General features: G+C 27.8%; 1 protein-coding gene across 2 annotated transcripts in view; it reads right to left on the bottom strand.

The window, feature by feature from the left end:
• Positions 1-11,949: 11,949 nt before the first annotated feature.
• LOC113516391 (uncharacterized) overlaps positions 11,950-23,815 on the bottom strand; it is a 135,677-nt gene continuing 123,811 nt past the window's right edge. For both annotated transcript variants that reach the window (XM_052898758.1, XM_052898759.1), the window contains exons 4-6: positions 18,540-18,675; positions 17,280-17,539; positions 11,950-15,988 (exon numbers count right to left, since the gene is read on the bottom strand). In XM_052898758.1, the coding sequence (XP_052754718.1) occupies positions 15,767-15,988; positions 17,280-17,539; positions 18,540-18,675 (618 nt within the window). In that variant the 3' untranslated portion in view covers positions 11,950-15,766. The remainder of the gene's footprint in view (positions 15,989-17,279; positions 17,540-18,539; positions 18,676-23,815) is intronic.

Below are 23,815 nucleotides of genomic sequence, written 5' to 3'. Positions count from 1 at the left end.
GTAGCATATTCATTTATTTTAATATTTATTATATAAGTAGGTAGGTATTATATTTATTTATAGTGTATGTATTTATGTAATATTTTATTTAACTGTATATTTGTTTATGTACTATTAGTTAATCCACACTTGCTCACAACATTTATAAATACATTATTTTATATGTCACTTACAAGTGCAATAAAGAATGTATATATAACTTCATTGTGGATAAAGCGCGAAATTTTAATTTTTAGTGATTAAGAAGACATCCTACAACTAGCTATATTGCAAATATATCTAATAATTATACCTTGTAGTTTATGAATTATGGCTAGTTAAAGTACTTTTAGTAATCTCATTAATTTCAAATTTTGAATTTTAGTATATATATATATATATATATATATATATATATATATATATATATATATATATATATATATATATATATATATATATATATATATATATATATATATATATAAAGTAAAATCAATTTGGTAATCAGTTTTCACAATTAGTAATGATCTCGCTTAACAATCGTGTACAAAGTTACAGCACGTATAAGAAATAATATTTTTTTATAAATAGACCTATATAACACTTATAAAGTGAATCAATTTAGACTAAAACTTCATATAAAACTACTCACGGCTATTTGCTGCTACAAAAGATCGCTCCTGAGTACTCTTGAACGTTATACTTCGTTTATACTAAACAAAAACTAAAGTAAGGGAAAAACGATCATTCGCTCGTAATTAGAGCACTGCTTATTTTCAGCCTATATCGTGAGGTTACTGTGTATAACAATGAGATACAAACATGTTATTTTGCCATTTAACGAGGCAAAACGTTCATAGCGTTTAAATGGTATACCACGTACCTAATTAATTTTAACTCTTTTAATGCCATATAGAGTAATCACAGTCACTCGATCAAATCAATATTTTAATTAATAATCTGGAAAATCAACATAACTTTTTGCAGTTTTTATAACCATAATGGATCTGAGAATTGGTCTAAAATTGAAATTGGCAAAAATTAAGTGCCCATCAATCAATCTCTATTAGCTTATTACTGTCACTTCGTCTCTAATACATTCTGGTTCTAAATCACTAGGTAACTAGCAGATAGATATTCTACTAGTTTCTAAGCATTTTAATATAAGAGTTTATTAATAAAAATCAATGTCAATAATAATATATCCTGCCAAATTAGTATACTTTGAATAAACTAGCAGGCAGTACAATTGTCGGACAAAGTTGTTTTAAAGTTCTACAAAGTTTATTTAAAGAGATGGATTAAAATTGAAAATGATATCTTTGAATTTCCAGTCAGTAGGAACCTAGTTAATTACACCTCTGTTAAATGCAGGTGTATTTAAACTTTAAAGTATACTTACTTATAGATATTTTATACTTTTCTATAATAATTCAAGAATAGACAATGACAAAATTTAATATTAATTTTTAGGTATCGATTTTTCTATTTTAATATTGTTTTAAGTCTGTATATTTTCGTTGTTTCTCTTATAAATTGAGCTAATACGTCAATAATACTACATCGAGGATGTTATGTAAACATTGTAAGTATCATTTATTTATTTTTCTCAAACATGTTTGGAAATGTGAGCATTATTTTAAAAATCTTCTTCGAGATAAATCAAAATTGCTGTACTGGCCAGATACATGCGGGCAGCGGCCAGCAAAAGTTGTATGAAAATCCATATCTGTCGTGTTTTGCGGCCAGATAAATTACTAAGTAAATTCATATCTATCCTGTAATTTAAAAATGAAATGACCTTTTACTTCGAAACATGCCTACCAAGGAGGTAACTAATAAAAGGTTTTATTTAAATTTCGAACTGGCTTGCAAATAGAAAGCTATTTATTGGCAAAAAAACAAAGGAACATTATGGCGCGTGAAAAATTATTATTGTTCGTTATTCGTCATTGAACTTAAAAAGTAAAATTGTGTTTTTGATTTTCGCGCATTGTTTGAGAAAAGTACTATACAAGCCCTGGCCACAACTAGGCATTGATGGACTCACGTATATGTGCCTCGGCTACGCCTCTGCCCACATTTGCATGTTAGTCCATCAATACCTCAGTTGCCGCTGCAGTAATGTACATGTCAAAATTTTCTGTGACTGATTAACTTGATATAACTAAGCAACGGGAATGTAACTAACTAACTTTATATATTTGTTGTTTTCCGTTATTTTAAAAATTAATGTAAGTTTTAAATATACTATTGTAAAGACATATTATGAAAAATTACCATGTTACTAAAAGAATGATTAAATTAAAAAAAGAGAGAAGAGGTATAATTACTAATAATTAAAAAGACTGAAGTAACAAAGTATCTTATCGGTTGCAAATTCGATGCTCGCCCTTATCTTATTATACTAATCTTGCTATTTTACTATACAATGTCTGTATTTGGGAAATACTAATAGCAATACTAAGAGCAATAGGAGCCAAAACAATAATTTTTAGAAATTTTGACTGTCTGTGTATTTGTATCTTTATTCCGGCACTTCCAGTTTTTCCAAGAGGTTCTACAAAAAATGGATAAAGAGGTTTCTTCACGCTCGGCTACACACGCGAAATGCCCCTAGCATTGTATGTATTCATAGGCTACGGTTATCACTTACCATCAGGTGGCCCGCATGCTTATTTGCAACCTCAGTGGCATAAAAAATTCGAAAAATCTACTACGCAAAATTGAATGCTGATTTCCCAATTGTATATCTGAAGGTGTAACGTAACAACTGGTGTATGTTATAATTTGCAACCATATTTAAAAGTGTTCCATTTCATTGATTTTTTCTATTCTAAAATTCACACATACGAACTAGCAAGCTAATAATAAATATTTGTAAATATAAGTCTATTTCTATAAGTATAATTTTCTTATCTTAGTATATGTAGGTATTATTAAAAAAGGAAAGTATTTAAATGACTGGCAAAAATTCTCTCATACACAGTTGCAAGGATTATATCGTTTATTAGAAGTTATATATCGATATATCACTCGTAACATTTATTATTATAAAGTTATCTCAAAATGTTTTATCTAATTGCGCTTCTTTATAAAGAAGGAATACTAAGAAATACATTAATTGTTCTCTCTAATTGAGTTTGCAGTTAATTATATAGGTAGGTATGGTATTCAATTTGTTGCGGTTGAAATAAAGCTATGTAAAACAGTCCAGTTTCACCCTGTAGATAATTATCCTCATTTCTATTCATGGCTGTTCGGGCCCATCTCGTTTTTCCTGACTCGTTTTGCCAAGGCCAGGGCACAGTACAGAAATTACATATCTTATTAAGAAATTAACAATAAGAAAAACTCATGAAATATTAAGTATCAGTTTGTATTTACATGAAATAGATATCACCATGGACATATTTTTACGTAGAGAAATATTTATAAAACTTGCTCATTAATCGAGAGACTTGGAATTTATACTAAAAACTGAAGATGGGAGTAAATCCTATCAATTTAAACAAGAATCATGAAAATTGTTTCAGATTTACATACAAAATATATCATCAAATTAAGAACCTCATCTCTTGTAATCAATTGAAAATCCTGTTATATTCTGCCTATTTGCCATAATGCTGGAATATGGAATCGCAATCCTTATAGTCACCTGCTCACCTGGTATTATGTGGATATTATATAAGGAGGATATTCTTTTCTGTACAGATTTTAGGTTACTTTAGTAATACATAAATTTAATATACTATATAATAATAAAATAAATTTGTACTGCTTATTTTATACACATAGATATATTCAAAGTACCCACTGTATATAACATGTATCATGTTACATACAATCATCGTGTTATTCAACATATACTAAATTATTGAAAATTAATAATTATTGTCGTTGATAATAAGCATTTTATTAAAACTTTATAGGAACGTAATCCCCAATATTAAAAGGTCGGCACGAACCACTGCTCAGTGACACTGGAAAGATGATGTTATCGGAAGTTTCCAAATGAAATGGCATTTACATAAAAATGTTTAATTAAATATATTCTCCCACTGTCAGATATTTTCGTTTCTTCCAAACAATATTTTATTATGATTAATTAATTTTATCTGTGGAATTAATTAAAAAGATACCTATGCCTACTTAAATTAAGGATAAAATGCAACTAACAATAAAAATACGCTCTTACATTAAGCAATTTTTTTATATATAATATTCTAGTGTAGACAAGGCAAGGGGGAGGCAGCTATTAATAAATACTAGTGGTCGCTCCGTGGTCCAAAGTCTACTATAACATGTATTGTAATAAATGACTTTAATATGGTTATATTTGACATTCAATAAGACTATAGACAAATAATATGAAAGACAAACCTAAAAACAAGGAATTACGTAAAAGGAATTATAAAATAATAACTGTAAATCATATGGTTGCCTCCTTTCTTCTTATGCAAATAAAAAATCTTATGCAGTAAAAAGATGACGAAAGATACATCATCAGTTGCTATTTTTTCTCAATTCATAGCAGGCTACTGTATAGAAAATGTTTGATATGTTAATTATTTGTCAATAACCAATTTTACATTACTGGATTATATATTCGACACAGTTTATGCAGAAAGTATGCAAGCAAGTTGTATCTGAATTTGGTAGGGTTATACTCGTACAACCGTATAACATTTTCTACACACTTGCCTGCTATGAATTAACTGACAATTTTATCACTCCTGTGTAATTCCTTATTCTAAGAGACAAATAATATTAATCTATTATTAATTTGACATGATAGACTTAAACAATAAACAAAAGAGTATATATGCGTGCATGTGTCAAATACATGGTAGTGTGTGTAATGTTTTTTTATTAATTTAATGTATTTTAATGCATAATTTTTGAAAAAATATTAGCATTCTGCCCTCTTTCTTTATATAAACTATAAGTGTGCCAAATTTCATACTTGTCCATCCGCGTAATTTTTGTAAAAAGGGGTACAAAGTTTTTGCTTTAATATCTAGATAATGGCCAATGTTCATACACTGTCAAAATAAAAATAAAATATTGTATATGGGATAATCTCCAATCAACTCTGTTTCTACGCTCGGAACCCAATAGCATTCAATGGATTGCAATTAAATGAATGAATTGCATTATCACTTCAACATTCTCATTAGATGTATATATAGTACGAGCTGACCCGGCAAACATTATTTTGTAACCTTATGCTACCTAACGAGTTTTTTTTTTCTTATCGGAATGAAAACTAACTTATTTCTCAAGTTGGAGCATATAAATATTAAATTTTAGACTTTCGCATTGGATGGTTTATGATTTTTAAGAGACTGGTGTTAACACTATAATATAGGTAAATTATGATAAAAATTACCTGGGTTATGTCGACGTTTCGTTCAGGTTCCACCAACCGTGGTTACGAGTAGACTAATGCAACGATGTTATGACTCCGCTTTCTTCTGCAGATGTATTTTTTACCTCGAAAGTAAAAGCGTGAGATTGTTATATCTACAGAAATTAATGCAATATTAAAATGTCTTGTAAAGAGAAATCAATGTCCAATAGTGGGACTTAATTTGGTCATACATATGAGATATTGTAAGTCTTATTATAGTTTGTGAGTCAGAAATGAATTATTTTTAACATTTGTTTCATAGTTTTATATTTTAGTATCATTTTAACATTGTTTTCATGTAGATACTCCTTGATATATTTTAAAACAAAAACACTTGTAAATAGTAATTATTTTTTTATATAAATAATTATAATTGTAATTGAATAATTATAATTATAAATTTCTTTAGTGCAGTTTACTAGGCTTATTAATAATATGAATTGGTAATTCAGTCTTCTCTAATTGTATAATTGTTACTTAGTATACATTGACGCTTATCTGTGAGAGCTGTATACACCTTTAATTGATGTGTTCATATGGCCTTAAGCTTGGTAGTGATATGTTTTTGTTCAGGTAAACTTAGTTTTAAGCATTTTTGAATAGTAGTTTTTCACTTTTACTAACTTATAACATTGTATATTGTCTGCTTAATTGTTGTGAGCATATTGTTGGTATGTCTTTTATAAATAAATAATTATTATCTATGATTTATCTTACGGCTCATTAAAATATGTCTTAGTTGTATTTGTAATTTTGTTCCTGGGATAAACTTTCTGATTTATAAAATTGGTATTATGTAATAAATGGAATTTGAAATGACAAAATTGACTCATTTATAAGGAAAGGATTAAGAATTCCATAACGTAATTTATTATGGAATCTTATTCCATTCCTTTCCCAATTATTTATCATTAAAAGTTTTATCGTGAAATTGTAACTTCCATTATTTTCATCTCTCTTCGTTGTAATTACTAAATGGCAGGTAGGTATCTTTCACGGTAGACATTAATAACGGTACCATGGAACAAAACACCAAATTTTGATCATTAATGAAATTCAATTGAACAATGTTCAAGGTACGATAGGGCTGTAATACTTAATATTTATGTTCTACTTTAAAAATTAATTAAAGAGAAAACTCGGAATACATGAAGTTCAGTATATATTAACCGATTTCAATGAGATTATCAAACAAGGATTTTGTATATGTATATATGTATATGATACACGATAAATTCGCCAATTCTTTTTTTTTTTTTATTACCATGTATATCTTTAAGGTATAATGTATTTTTTTAAGAACTTACTAATGAATGGACATTTCCTCTCTATCGTCTCCTTCATGCTCATTCCTCTAGAATATGGTAAAATACTTATAATGTAGCTTACTGCCTTAAAGATATCGATTATTTGATATTCAGGCAGCTTCAGACAACAATTGCAATTGTAAGTATAGTAGCAGTAATTATAAATGTTGCTGCTCTGAATCACGCAAGCAAAATCGCGGAATATAAATATTTATCTATGATAGTTTATATAAATAAGGCGTAGAAACTCGCCTGTAGATATATCATAATACCATGGACGTCATTTTCATTAAAAGCTTATTTACTTACGTTGGAATGGAAAAGTGAATAAAAGTTAGTCAAAGTAATATTAATTTTTGAACACGCGACTTTAGTCGCGTAAGTCACGAAGATATCATAAATAGACTATATCTTATTGCATCCCAAGTATGAGAATACCAAATTTCATGATGATTATTTTATCTATTAATTCATCAAATGGTAACAAACAAACTCACTTTCACATATGTAATATTTGATACTATGAAATAATATTATTACTTATATTGTGATATTAGTAAAAATGAAAATGCAAGCTCCATAAATTGATATAGGTTCTATTACCTATACTTGTAAATCCATTTTATGCCATGCAGACTGGTGAAGCCGCTAAGATATTTTTATCCTCCACAAATTTATATACCCTTGTCTAATATTACTTCAGATCGTAGACATAGAATCTAATCTTAATATAATCTAAGCTTTAGATAATTATTATATTCATAATATTGGACACCTATTGACCAAATATTACGGTTGAAATACACACTGGAGTCCTACGAAATATAACTGGCTCCTAAGAAAAAGAACCAGTATAGTCTACATAAAAAAATATATATACATCATATACACCTGTATTCTATGATATTATTAAACAAAATCCCACTCTACAATTCTTTATATTTTCTCGGTGCTTTATGAAAATATATAATTTTACCGCGCTATAACTATCGCGTTTAGTGTTTTGCAGCCTCCACGACAGACTGTTTCCAATTTCTGCAGCCGACGCTTTCATCTGTTTAGTTTCGGTGTTCATTATTAGCACTCTGAAATGGATTATAGAACAGTACTATTGTTTTATTATCCCGTAAACAAGAGACTGGTCGTGTGGTCCTGGTCTAGAATAGACCACCCTTTCTTTTCCCATGGGTGTCGTAAAAGCCGACTAAGGGCGGACGAGAGATGGGCAACAGCGTCCCTCTTAAAACATCTCTAAAGCCTGACTGCGGTTGCCAATCTGCCTGCCAAGCGTGGCAACTACTGACAAAACTTCTCAAAGGGAAGGCTTATGTCCTGCAGTGGACAGTTAAAGGCTGATATGATAATGATGTAGAAACGTTTGTGAAAATGTTTATAAAAAAACACCCTCCAAACGCCGCTCCATCATAAACCTTGTTATTTATGTAGTAATATTATAACGACGTTTTTTGAAAGGAATTAGGAAATGGGTGGTATATTAGTAACATATTCTAGTGGGTTCATGAACAGAAAATAAAAGTGACAACATTACGTGTATGTAGATCACATAAGTTTATTTTTATTTTGAGCTACACAATTTACCCATTATTTACATATTAATACTTAACTATAAATACTTCATAACAATAAGCAACAATTTTAACTGCATAGTTTTTTTATATCGAAATATCTATAAAATAGTAATTACTCATAAATATTTTGAAGTCAGACTCGATAATTATAGTATATTCATGCCTTATAATTATAGAATGTATCACGTATGTAATTAAGTAAAAATAATGTTATTTCTAAAGAACATCAAAAGAAAACCAGCTCTTAATTAGTCCAAACATCAAAAATAAGTAAAAACATTTTGCATAATACACGAGGTCTTTTCAAATTTAGATAATTCAGACCTTCAGGTTTATTTTTTACTGTCAAATAGCGGAATTATAATGTACATACTACATTCCATACTTTACCATCCTGACTGATTCATAATCTCTACGGTCGTGAATTCAAATCTTACTGACACCAAAAATTTTCCCAACTTATTATACGATAACGATAACGTTAGGAAGCTGGATAACGTTAGTATCAATACATATATAATTATGGTTAAATAATATCTATTATGTTTGGAGAATTTTGGGCTACATTCACTATAACGCCTTTTGTATTACATCTCGTTAAACCGTAAAAAAGAGGTAACTGTCATCTACAAACATGAACAGTAATTTTATAGACTTAATATCTTTATTGTTTCCGATAATTATTTCCACTGCATTCGGAAGCCTTCTTCAGGGCTTACGGCGCTTTTGAATAAAAACAAAACTATTATCGGAAACGACAAACATAATAAGTTCATATAAATATACATATACATATATATATATATATATATATATATATATATATATATATATATATATATATATATATATATATATATATATATATATATATATATATATATAAATATAAAGCATAAGTTTAAAAATAATATTACGCACTGTGATGCATTTTCATTAGTTTCTTAGATAATTGACTTTAGGGTCATTTATTTAAGTTCTTCGTTGTATAAAATATGTATACTATATGTCTCTGAAATTCATCGAAGTGATTTAATATTTTATTAGAATTTTCGTCTCGACAGTGAATGAAATATTAGAACAATAATTTATAGGATGTTGGATTTAAACTGTGAACATTGTATATTGCATTAATAACTCTTGATTATGTTGTCTTACAAAAATATGGGTTTGCCTACATTGTGAGCAAGAAGCGGTTATAGAAAAAGTGTTCTAACCTCAGATGAATTATTATCTAATACCAACTTTAACTTCGTCACAATATAATTTCTTTTAGTTTTATTTATATGAATATCTATATACATTTACATTAATTAAAGACCATAAACTGTATAATGATCTTAAAAAATAATTTACCAAAAGTGCCGATAATGATGTTCATGATTATTTTGTCTAAATGACCTTGTAGGTACTACATAAAATAACTTAAAACTACATAAAATAATTTAAACAACATAATCAATGAGATAATCTCACGTAATAAAAGCAAGTTGGAAATTTAAACCAGATTATCAAATAATTTTTTAGTCTAATCTGAAATTATCTAGTTAAAAATGAACTAATTTGCAGACATGAGACAGTTATTGTGTATTTGTTCTCAAAATAGATTTATAAAATATGACTGCCTATCTAAAAATGATAAGAATCTTTACTTGCCACTAAACATCGCGTCTAGATAATTAGCTCATAATAGGATAGAACTCTCAGAGATTAGCTCATATTAGGAAAGAGGCTCACAATAAATTATGAACGATACTATAATATCGACCCAACTCAAAATTTTTGGCAAAATAAAGTTTAGTAAAATACCAACTTAAGGCCGCCTTTTGTATCAGTTCTCATTAAAATTAACTGTTTTAATTAATTTTATAAATAGTGCAATAAAGTATAAATAAATAAAACTTAATTTTTTTTTATTAAATTGAAAAACCTACTTTTTTAGGATTTCGTACCAAAAAGGCAGAAAGGACTTTTATGATGTGACTTTGTTCGTCCGTCCGTCCGTCACAGCGCTATATCTCAACAACTCGGCATGTAGGATTGTGTGCCTGATAGATACGTATAGCGGCGACGCCAGCCTCGACTCAATTCAACTCGTATCTGACCAATTTTATTTTAGATCGGTATTTTACTAAAACTCAATTTAAGAATTTTATTTCTCAATACTTTACTAAGAACGCATGTGTATATATTACATAATTATATATAATCAGTCAACCAATAATATTACAGCGTAATTTTTCATAATTTAAACCCAACCATTTTATTTATTATATTAATACCTATTATACAAATTGACTGTAGCCTAGTCGAAAGCATGTTGGACTTCTATTTGTTTCCGAAAACAAACTTGTGCATAACTTTAAATTACCAAGGATCACACGTTGCCGTGTGTAGTTGATATAATATGTATAATACATACAAGATTAGTTGGATAAGGTAGGATCAACCAGAAACTTGGTGATAGCTACTATATCATACTAAATTAATAATTTATAATAAATCGATCGCGGTTTATAAGAAAGTTTTATAACTTATTTTCAGTTTTAAACTATATTCCTTGGGTAAAATTCAGTTTCATGAATACTAACTGTAAACATCATTATGGTTTCGTGTCAGAATATATTTTCGATTAAATAATCTATATATATATATATATATATATACAAAATTGATAAAAGAAATTACTAACTATAGATTAGGTACATACTATAATACTATTATAACAGAATAGATATAGTCATATATAGAGATATAGAAACACATAAGAAGAATTATTAAAGTCGTTGTTCTTGAGTAACCACTTTTGAACTTTATCACTAAAAGAGAGAATATATGATAGACTTTATGTACAATGTGACAAAGACAAACGAACGCATTTACCCATTACTATAAAAACTATACAATCGCAATACTTCCTTTAACACGGTAAGATAAAGTTCAAATAATTTATTATAAATGCCATATTTGAAGAATCTTCTAAAATATTCTAATAAATTTATAATTTATTTATAATCATTATTATACCAACTGTTTTATTAAAATTTAAAATATTTAAAGATTTATTTTAATCGAAAAAATATTATTTACTACAACTTAGTAGTCAAGCTTGTATTATAATATTTGAAATTAAGTTAATTAGCTAATAAATACAGTAATAAATAGAAACAATTCAATAATTCGTGCAATAGAAACGATTACAATGTACCTATTTACTTACGGAGTGTACAATGAAGTCTATTAGTTCAAACTGTTTTAGTTATTTAGTTGTTGTTGTTATAATTCAGTAAAAAAAAAATGTTTTACATAACCAAATACCATACAAAACTTTAATGTTTTATTAATTATACAAATTTAACTAATAGTTTATACTAAATGAAGAAATACGTAATAAGTACAAATAAAATTTGGTATTTGACCGGTATTTAATAGATATAATAAACTTAACAATTCTAAATTAAATGGTATGCAATAATATAATTCAAATAAAATTACTATATAGCCATAATACAGTAATTGGGTAACAATAATTTTGACTAGGATTTATACATAATATTTTTTTCAGCAATTTTTTTGTTGGAATTTCACTTTTGGTTTTTCACTTTTTCCTAATTTGTAACAGTGATGAAAAAATTGAGTAGCAAATAAATATAATACATTTCCTTACGATATTTAAATTTATTGTATAATAATTACCATATTTTACAAAAAAAAAACAAAACATTGATTATTACATTGTACATGAAAAATTTAAAAGGCGGTAAATCTATTTGCATTTTGTTATAGATTACTATATACTTACACAAGTCGGTACAAATAAGAATCCTAAGTGATTGCGATCAGAGAACAGACAAAACTACTGGCGTTCGAGCTTTAAAATTCGTACGGGGTTATCCTGAGTAATACACATAACATATCTAGTATAAACTTATGTAATGAATAATTTATTAAAATTAAAATTATAGAATTTGATTTTTGCTTTACTTTTTATTTTATTGGTTATTCAGCTGTAATTTAATTTCTCTTTATAGTTAAAGATATCTGTCTATTTGTGTGAAGAGTTTTAATCTATTTACAAGAAATTTACACAAACTCTACATGCCTATAGTGCCTCTGGAATCACTTTGCTCTCACGTAACCACGTCGCTCGTACAGCCAGTTATCTAATGTATATTTGCATATGTTTACTATAATAAAATTTTTAAAATAAGAAATAGTTTTACAATATTTTTTTTTTAAATTTGGAATCAATAATCTAAGCCAGCATTTTTTCTGTTGATAGATATTGATATTCAAAGTCTTATTACAAAACCTGAAAGTAATCATAAGGTGAATAAAGACCTGTCTTTGAAAATTTTACATGAATATATGTAATTGTTTAATACAACATTATAAGAAGCTATAACTACTCATAGGATCCACAATTAAAGTTATAATCTTTTTATACTTACTACATGATAAATATATTATATATAAAATAGACAAAAAATAATTTTAGATAACAATACGTGAGTACTAATCTGCATGTCTATACACTTTTATTTTTGTAAAAAACTTAAATACACTAAGTATATAAAAAGGTACTTTTAAATGATTTAATTAATGAAAATAATGAATTTTTCTAAAGTATTTTTACTATCACTATATTATATAGTGAACTATTCAACGACGCGACAATGCAAAAATAGATACTGTCCGTCCATCAGTTCGTAGCGACGGAGCTTTGTTAAAATTTAAGTATGTCTCATTTCATTGTTATTTTTTTATAGAAAGAAGATAAAATTAAATAAAGAGTAATATTTTTAAAACATTTTTAACACTCGAGTGTTGAACAGTTTCTAAACTAAACTGTCACTTATTGTGTGCTTTTACCTCAGCTAAAACGTTTTACAAACATAATAATTAACCAAGGAATTAATAAATTTCTTCATAAAACAGAATTTATTGTAATATAATAAACTTTTAATGGAGTAATTTGTATCTTTTTTCACATAAATTATTAATTTTAAAGAAAGTGATAAAAACATGACTTTGCTATTATAAAATATGTTTATTCATTAACAAATTTCAGAGACGTGAATAATTTGGGTAATTATAATAAAGAATTCTTCAATGCTGTTATTTACACAACACAAAATAATTATAACTCCTATCACTTTATACTACGCTTACTTAAACATAGAGGCATTATCGTATTTTGACAGGAGTTATTGTAATATAATGATATGTGTTACGCATACTTAAATACATAATACATTCCTTATTAATATACATATATAAATATATATTGACATTTTGTATAACTAGGATTATATATACTCGAGATTTATAAATTTTGTAATATTAATTGTACAATTGTTTATAGTCCAAACAAAATTAGACAAAAAATATGCATCTTATAATGGCTTACTTAGTAAATAGTGATATCCATCGTATATAGACATGACTAGCACCGTGGATGGCACTTAATATACTGTGACACCTATGGTTCAATCATCCATTGCCACTTCTGGAGACTAAAGAATTATTTTTTTCTACTATTTAATTTAATCTTCTCAAAAACAAAGAAGATTAGAGTAAATAAACTAAGGAAATCATATTTGATAAATTAAATTAAATACGGAAGAAAGATAGTAAATAGAAATATATTAACATAAAATATATAAAAAACATGTAAGTATAGTAATAGGTATTCGATTAGTATCCATAACCTATAAGGTATAATATGCCCGACTGTTTATTGATATATTATGCATACAATACTCTTAATATTTCACAAACTTTTGTATATTTTGCATATGTAACATTATATGTTACTTGTCAGGTTCTGAATTCTTTACAGAAGTAAACGTAATAAAATTATTTTTCATTTTGGAGGTATAATACATAAGACTTGAATTATTAATACATAAAATGGAATAGTTGCTCCATCAACTCGAATTTTGGTGGAAAATTCAAATAAGTGCTCGTGTAGGTAAATGAGTATGGCTCCGAACTTAACAGGGCTTGTGCCAATTATTCTTTGGTTACTATGCCCCGGTTTACATAACACAGTATTATATATATTTTTTAATGATATATTATATAACCATGGTTTACTTAATGTTAAAACAATTCCCATTTGCTTATATCTGCTTTTACGTTAAAAAGTCATTAACGCCGTTCTTGTATTATAGTTTGTTTAAACAAATGACATTGTATTATTATTTATAAAAAGTGATATAAAAGGGTGACCTAACGCTATAGGCATTCAACATGAATATATTATTATGCAAAAAATGAAAATAATAAAATAAATCTCACTACAACATTTGACCGCGGAGATTTTTTTATAAATTAGAAAGATGTGTTTTATACTTTAGCACTTATACCGTCACTGAATTTTAGATTGTATTTTTTTTTTGTCCTGTAAACATACAGTTCAATAATGCAATAATATTTAGATTATATTGGTAAAAATTCAAGTACCTAACCTTGTCACTGTATTAAATGTACCTATTATTAATTTCGGCACTTTGGTAAACAATACGTCTTTGGACATAAATGAGGTCATATTTTAATAAAAATAATTTAAACAATAGAAAACAAATTAGCATTATAATTATATTACAATTGATGGCACATATAAATATATTTTTATAGAAAATGTGACATTCACGGCCTCATATACATGTAAAGAATATAACTTGTATATAAATGATATGTTATAATATTGTTAAAGTTACATTTCTTAAAAATTTCTTTGGGTGTAATGTTTTGTGTTCTAAGAACAATTATAATACTGTCCTGTACCCATATGAAATAATTAGCGTATTGTATTTATATAAATAACCCTTTTTTGTGGCAAGTCTCAAAATAAATTATAGATTACGCCCAAATAAATTACTAAATAAATACCTAACTTTGAAGCAATAGCTACATATTCAATGTATAAGTGCTCTAAATTTTACTCAGCTTCCAAATAAATGAATAATCTTATTAATACAATATTTACAAGACAATCTTGTAATAAGCATCTTAAGACATTCGATTTCACCTTTCCTATTTAAAGTTTTGCTTTTATAAATCATTTTGTTTATTATTATAATCTTATTTTAAACTTAGCTACAATTTACAACTATAATTTGATATAACCTTAACAACATTATATGCAAATTACGCATTACATATACAATATTATAAACACCAGCTCTGTTTATATCTGTAATTTTAAAGTACCTCGGTAATAATGGTAAGTTTAGTAATAAGTAATTAAATGTTATTATAACAAATGGATCATTTGATACTTAAGACTTAATGTGGAATGGATTCTCGATTCAAAAAGCGCAGATAAAAACCAGCAAAATGTTAAAATATTCATTCAAATAGTTTTCACCGTGTTTCAATCCTGGAACTTCACAATCACAACAAAAGTATATAACCATCACAACTTTTAACACTCATAGAACCATATCACAAACTGTATTATTAAGAAGTCATGTCGGTAACATGTATAAGATCAAAGTACACAAGAGAACTAGACGTGAAGCGACACTGAGTCCAGTGGAGGAACCACCGGGCTTGACCGCGGCCTGCACCCGGTCCGCACGGGAGGTACCTTCACTGAGCTCTCGGGATCTTGCGTATCCTTTCAAGCGCTCCCCCTGTACACTCTCCTCATTACTTCGCCAATATACCGTTGCTATTGTAGCCAAACACTGCCAAACAAAAAGTTTTAGGTTATATTGAAACTTAATTTATATTTTACTACTTTAAAGATACACGTTAAGCATTTTTGGTTGCTGTACACCTTCACAAAATCGACGTGAACACAATGTAAACAGTAATTCAAACGAATACTAATTAAAAATAATGTATCGAGTGTATTTTAGTCCAATTATATTAAAAAATAATATTATTCCTCTGTTGAATATAAGCACAGCTGTCAGTTAATTATAAGTTAATACTGTGATATATTTTCAGGCGTTAACTGTTCACAGCTGAACCTTCCCAATAAGAGGAGTTTTGCCAGTATTTGCCACGCTTTTTAAGAAAGACGCTTTTGCCAATCCCCCGACCATTAAGTTCCCTTAGTCGCCTCTTACGACACTCATGGAAAAGAAAGGGGTGGCCTATTCTATGCCGGTACACACGGCCAATATCATACTATTTATATTAATATTGTGTTAATATAGATCAATCTTTTTCTATATTTTATCTTACACCAAGATTGATAAAGTCTTGATTAAAGAATATGACCCGCAATGTACGATACTCAAACAAAAAGATACTAAACAATTTGCATATAATACAGTATATAGACAGTGTTCCCCAAAAATACGGCCCTAATATGTTATAATATAATACAGAGATACTTCGAGGAAGAAAGTTTGTAAATACCAAAGTTGCAAACTTTCAGAACAAGCAAAAAACATACTCATATATTGATAAGAGCTTTACCTCCAAACTTTTGAGTTTGTCAACGTAATCAATATCATCAAAATATTTAAAAAATCTACATATTCCAATATTTAAAGGCTAGAACTTTATATAAATTAGATGTTTTAGTTACGGAATAGGGTTCTCGAAAATTGGTATTACAAAATTTCTGTATAATAAATAGCATATAATTCTTAGTGCTGGGAAGTAAGAATACTAATAGTCTCAGTGCTAACAAAATTCTCTATTTTTTTAATAGATGACAATGGAATGGGAACCCTGCCTGCACTGATATATTTACAATGATAAATGAGAGTGAAAAGGCAGATTTATATATAACTATATAACATATGGTTAATATTAACAACTTTTTCTAAAATTACATTTTGTTTTAAAATATAAGTATATTTTATAACAAACTAGGATACGTTTAAAGTCGGTACCTATTAATGGATATTATAAAGATTACTAATTTAACTATATTTATTGTTAAATAACAATATAACAAATTATCGGTTCTTTAAGTGTAATGTAAAATAAACTTATAAAAATGATTTCGAAGTTACTTACTTTTAATTTAAGATCTCCTTTCCTAAAGTGCTTTGGCTTGGCCTTAAAGTCAAGCGCAAGGCTCGTGATTTCTAGCCCATCCTCGGTTATCTGGTGTGTAGGGGGGAGAACAGCCGGGGAGGGAGCCGGCTCACCATTAATATACCAAGCTAGCCGCGTAGCCGGTCGCGACTTCCCCGATGTGCAGTTCACTTGAACCCTGTCTCCAATTTGATAACGCAGACGCGACCCTGTTATCGTTGGTCCGTGGTCGGGCAATGCTGTAAATTTACACTAATTTACGACGTTTTGTAAATATAATTCAGTACAGTTAAGCACTATTCAAATTCATTTTGCAAATATTTTTGCTATCATTTTTAATATTATTTATATAGGCTATTTAAATTATAACGACATGTACTTATATGAATTGAAAATATTTCTTGAACAGTATAATAGAAAATATATGAATATAGAATCAACACGGGAATAAGTAAAGCTTACCAATCAAAAAAGAATTATCAAAATCTATTCGAAATTCATGAAAATAAACATAGACGAACTTCCTCCATTTTAAAATATCTTTGCAAAAAAGTATAGTATTCAAGCTTTTTGAAAATAAATCCGTAAAAAATAATATGCAGTAACAAAAAAAAAATTATTCGAATTTGAACAATCAAGTTTGAATAAGAGTTGATATTACTAATTAGCAAATCGAAATACCGAAATGAATTCCAATTGAGACGTCATTTTATGTATTGATAATCCGATTTTAATACCTATGTGAGGTATCGATTTCGATTATATTGGCTTTTAGTTCTAAAACTTCCAAGCGAAACTGCTAAAGATTAATTGCTCACTGCAGTCTCGTTAATTATCGAAGTAAACGATTATCAAGTTCAATAGACAGCTATGCAACTATACTTAAGTCATACAGTGTCAAGGTAGTTTTTTTTATTAAGTTGTGCTTGTTGTTCTTTTTCCCAGATTTTTCTACGTTATACAGGTCATTTTCAACTTTAATTAACGGAAATAAAAATGTTATTGACATTTTATGTATTATTGATACCAATTTAAAGTTTCAGTTCAACTATATTTTCTGTTTATATGTCACTATTTAATTCTACGCTGATTTTGATAATTACTTTTGCGGATAAAATATTTACTCGTACTTTCATAGTCTCATACATTTTTTTTACGATTAAAGTTAACTTTTTAATTGAACAAAATCTTTCATATAAAACATACATCTAAATGCTCCAAATATTACAGCTTACTTACCAACAATGATCATGTCCGCGTGGTCGGACACAGTGAGGAAAAGCGGCCGTTCCCCTGACACTTCGCAGCGGTATCTGCCGCCTGTCTCCAGCACCGCGGACTGGAGGGTCACATTGGCTGCGTCTCGACTAGATGCCTGCCCATACATAAACTTAATTTTAATTCTAATTTCCATTATATAATTAGTGACAAGATGTTTCAAATGTGAAAATCAAATACGTTTTTTGTACAAATATCTCCTGCGCTTGGATATATCTCACTCATCTCACTGTTACGGCGAAACAGAAAGGAGAGTTATAATTTTAGCTATTGCTATATATATAATAAAATTAGCTATTGCTCGCGGCAGAGAGACAAGAAAACAATACATAAAACCAAAATAAATAAAATTTTAAGCAAATCTGCAAATACTTTATTACCAAAATATTACCCTTAAATAAATAATAAAAAGTTACATCAAGGAAATTTTATTATCAAAACCATTTATTAACAGAGTATTATTTTTATCAAACCTCTAACTTTTTATTCATATATTTGTTATGTAAGAAATGTGAACTTAAAATTTAACCAGACTCCAAATAAGATCTTATATATGGCATATTAAATTTATAATAAATTTGCAACAAAGAAACGTTTATAAATGTATGAATTTTATGAATAAAAATGCCTTAAAAATATTTACCGGCTATGGAGTCATTAGCTCAACTTCTTAATCTCTGCTGTCTACCATTATTATCTACTGGATGTATTCTTAATTAGATTGTCATGCATTAACAGTACTAGATATATTAAGGTTTCTTCAAAGTTGGTAACGTGCACGTGACACTCCTAGTGTTGCAGTCGTCCATAGGCTACCTACAGTGAACATTAACTATCAGACGGGCTGTATGCTTATTTGCCATCTTTGTGGTATAAAAAAATCTTGGAACAAACCATAATCTAAAATATAATTTTATTTCTCAGCTCTCCTTAAAAAGAAGTAAAAAATTGACATTGAAACAAGATATTATTACGAAAGTAATCTACCCACCACATTTTATTAAACAGAGAATCATAAAATTGAAAATATGTAGATAGTATTTCATTTTCCTTTTATAACCTTTAGGCTGATTGTAAAAAAATAGCCTTGTAATGGAAATAATAATTGTTAAAGTAATTAATAGTCCTTATTTCTACTAGTTACATTCTTATATAGCCTGTTAGCAATTAAACTAATAAAAACAAATAATATATATATATATATATATATATATATATATATATATATATATATATATATATATATATATATATATATATATATATATATATATATATTATTTTGATTAATTATATTAGCTAGCAAATTATTTGCTCTTGTGTATGTTTGTTATCTATTAGCCATTTATTTGTTGCTCAACTGTTCGTCATATTCGTCATGAAAATTGGTATATATCTAATATTAGAAATGGAGAAAGACATAGGATATTTTTTATAGCGGTGAATTAACATTTCTACTAAATTAATAACAAATATTTTAGTAAAGTAGTAAAAATATGACCACTAAACTTGATTAACCTAAATAATATTAATACTTAAATCCTCTGTACGGAATATACGAGTAATTTAGACTAAATATTAATTTAAACCATTGTTGTGTGGTCTCGGCATAGAATAGGCCACCCCTTCCTTTCCCGTGGGTGTCGTAAGATGCGACTATGTAATGTATGTGTGCAGATTATGATATGATGATTCGTAAAACAGTAATTTAGTGTAAATATTAAATTAAAACATTAGATTAAGAGATAGGTATAGAGAAAAGACACTTCACAATTGACTCCATTGTCTATGACTAGTAAAACTAGTTTACATTAATTTCATGTGTCCATGTTAATCAAATCAAATATTATCACACATTTTAGACACGAGATTAAATAAGGAATATTTGTGTAGGCAATGATGTTAATATATTTTTATCTATTAAATTATATCAAAACAAAAACATTAGGTAGTCACAATCATATTTAAATATAAGATCATTTATAATGCTGCAACGCCCCTTCTCCTTTTGGAAATTCGCTCTGTTTTGATCCTTTGTTCACAAATTTTAAGCTATTTGCATATTTACGTTTGATAATAATGTTTGTAACGAATGACTTGGATATGGATAACACATCACATATTATTTCTAAGCAAACACAAAATATTAAGATATAAACATAGATAAAGAATGGTGTAGATATGAACAACAAAACGTTAGTCTTCTTTGACACGACTTGTTCAAGATACCAGTCATTAACATAATATTTCCTTTCATCCTCCTTTTTATATCTCTTTTTTCTTGAGCGTAAGAAAAACAAAAAAAGATATGTTTTGTTTTCTTATTTTTATACTAAGAATATTATACCACCATAAAAATAGTTATACATCTGAGATAAGCATTATAACACAGTATATCATATTATGCTTATGAAAATCTTTCAATATAGAAGAACAAATTGTTAGAAATTCAATAATTGCTTTTCTACGAACTCATAGAATATATAGATTATTTATTTTAGAACAATGTAAGTATATACGTGAATGTAAGTAAGCCGGAATACTCACATTCTTTCACTGCTCAACAATATCATTTCTAACTCTTCTTCCCCTCGCTATCAGGAGCGATTTGATTTTCTGCATTCTATCAATTCTTTTAATCTAAAGTCTTTTGAGGGCCTCCAGCTAAAAACTTCAGTACATTTTTCTAGTTTTTACGACAAATCGTTCACGATGCAAGCTGTACGGCTATGGAATAGTTTACCAGTTTCTGTACAAAATATAAAATGTTATGCCGAGTTTTAAAACAAAACTAAAGGATTTTTGAGTAAGTAAGTAATCTTCTTAATTTGTTTATTTGTCAAGTTAGCATACTTATTTCTTCAGATATCTAAAAATTTATTTTGTGTTTTATATAACTTATGTGTTTATTATTTCTTGTAATTGTTGTGTATTTATAATATAATAATAAAAATAAACTAAGAATCTATTTGTAATCTTTTGTAGAAAATATAATAAGTATGTTTTTGATAATTTATATATTATTGTGTGTCTATCTAACACACATATTTATATAATATGAAATAAAAATAAACTAAGAATCTGTAGGTATTGTTAAGTCAAATTTGTAGAAAATATAATAAGTATGTTTTTGATAATTTATATATTATTAGATAAAATTAATGTCGCTGTTGCTTTAAGCATTAACACACATATTAATATACAATTTTTTTTTCTTTTTGATATTTAATTGAATTAGTGCTAATTGGTGGTTTGTATTCACACAGTATATATAAAATTATTTATATACTAATGATGAGACATAAACGAGTAAATTAAAAAAAATGTAATAAATATTGTTAGATTTATTTGAATAAATGATTTCTATTCTATTCTATTCTATTCTATTAATATACAGTGATTATGATAGCGACAGTATATATTTATTTATATACTAATAACATAAAAGTAAAATGTAGTAAATATTGTTAGATTAGTTACTTATCATAATCAATTAGTTTAACGACTGTAATATTTGTGTACAATTTAGTACACAGCAAGATACCATTAATATTTACTATATTGAAAAAGGTAACCTTTTGTCAATCTGAAATCCATATATCTACCAAATAAATATAATATTATAGAATCAGCTGTCTGCTAATCAGATGAATGATAAAAAACAAACTAAAAATAGCACAATAAAATTTTAAAATAGAGCTTAAAACAGGAAGTTGCGGATTACATTTCAAATAGCGATGTTAAGTCCATTTACTATAGCATTTTACGTAGCTCCATCTTACGTCTTTTTTATAGATAGACTTTAGAGAGTTCAAATACATATTATCTGAACCGAAAATATTACGAATCTAGATGTAAAAATGAAGTGAAATAAAAAAATAAAAATAAAAATTGTCGGATATACATTATTCTTGGTAGGTATATATAGGATCACACAATGGTTCCTTACGTACCTTTATTTTATATCTCCTTAAAATAATGTAAAGAATACATAAAAGTAGGTATTTATCAAAGAATTTTTTACTTTTAATTAATTTTTTTAGAAAATAACTTCCGAAAATAACCTTTGATATTTTAAGACACAATGAAAGAATTTCGAAGAATAAAGAAACAATCGATTGTGATAGTCGTACATGGAATTCATAGTATGTAGTCATCTTAACTAAGACTTATGAGGGGAAAAGGGATAGTTAGTAATGGAGACTGAGAATCACATTGCTAGCAATATACCCAACCAGGTCGACCTTCTCACGGTTCTCCCTGAAAACTATCATGGTTAATTCATGATGAATTCATCATGATGAGCTAACTGGCCTGTTTTCATTCTCATCTATCACCCTTTACTGGTGCTTCGCCAGCGTATCCCGTTAGCGCAGACGGGGTTACCATACCATTTTCACCCATCAAAAAGAAAACTGAGACTTATGATGATAATAAGCAATCATAACTCTGCAACACAAAAGTATAGGAAATAGATGCATAGATAAAGATGATAGGTGGAGATGTACTAGTTTCGTCAAGATCTTTAGTATCATCAAGATGTTTAAGTTATTTTTTATACAACTTAGAATGGCAAATAAGCTGACGGCCCATGTGATGGAAAGTGGTAACCATCGCCTATAAATATGAGCAGTACTATGGACATAACAGAGTATACTGATTCACCCATGATACACCCATGCGTTGCCATACCTGAGGACTCAGGTGTTATTCCTCTATACCCTGTAAGTTCACTGCCATATCCCAAACTTCAAAATGAATCGCAGCCATGCAAACACAACTACTTCACGATAGAAACACGAATGGGACACAGGTGCCCAAGCAAACGACTTCTGTACAAAGCCTCCCTCTCGTAAATTAATTATTATTGCATTGATGATTGCATGATTTATAGAAAATATATCTGCAGATATTTCAGTAACTGAACAAAAGATAGAATAGAGCCTTATTTATTTTTTATTTTAATGTTTATTCTTTTATCTATTTAAGTCTCGTAATTGAATGTTATAATTAAAAGTGCTGACGAACATCTTACAAAATTAAATTACTTACATTTGAAATATAAAACTAATGAATACAGAAAATTACAGAAAATTAGCGTCAGAAATTATATTTATGTACAATAACAATAATCTTATTAATTATCAAAATATTAAATGAAGACTACTACTAACAGACTGTTATATAGTAAATTAAAATAAAGACGTGAACAGTACCAATATAATACCACTAATTAA

The sequence above is a fragment of the Galleria mellonella genome, unplaced genomic scaffold (assembly GCF_026898425.1).
Source record: "Galleria mellonella isolate WM207_F2 unplaced genomic scaffold, CSIRO_AGI_GalMel_v1 utg537, whole genome shotgun sequence".
In the NCBI taxonomy this organism is placed as follows: Eukaryota; Metazoa; Arthropoda; class Insecta; order Lepidoptera; family Pyralidae; genus Galleria; species Galleria mellonella.
Note: the sequence above shows the minus strand (reverse complement) of the source record. Positions and strands in the feature narration are given on the sequence as shown.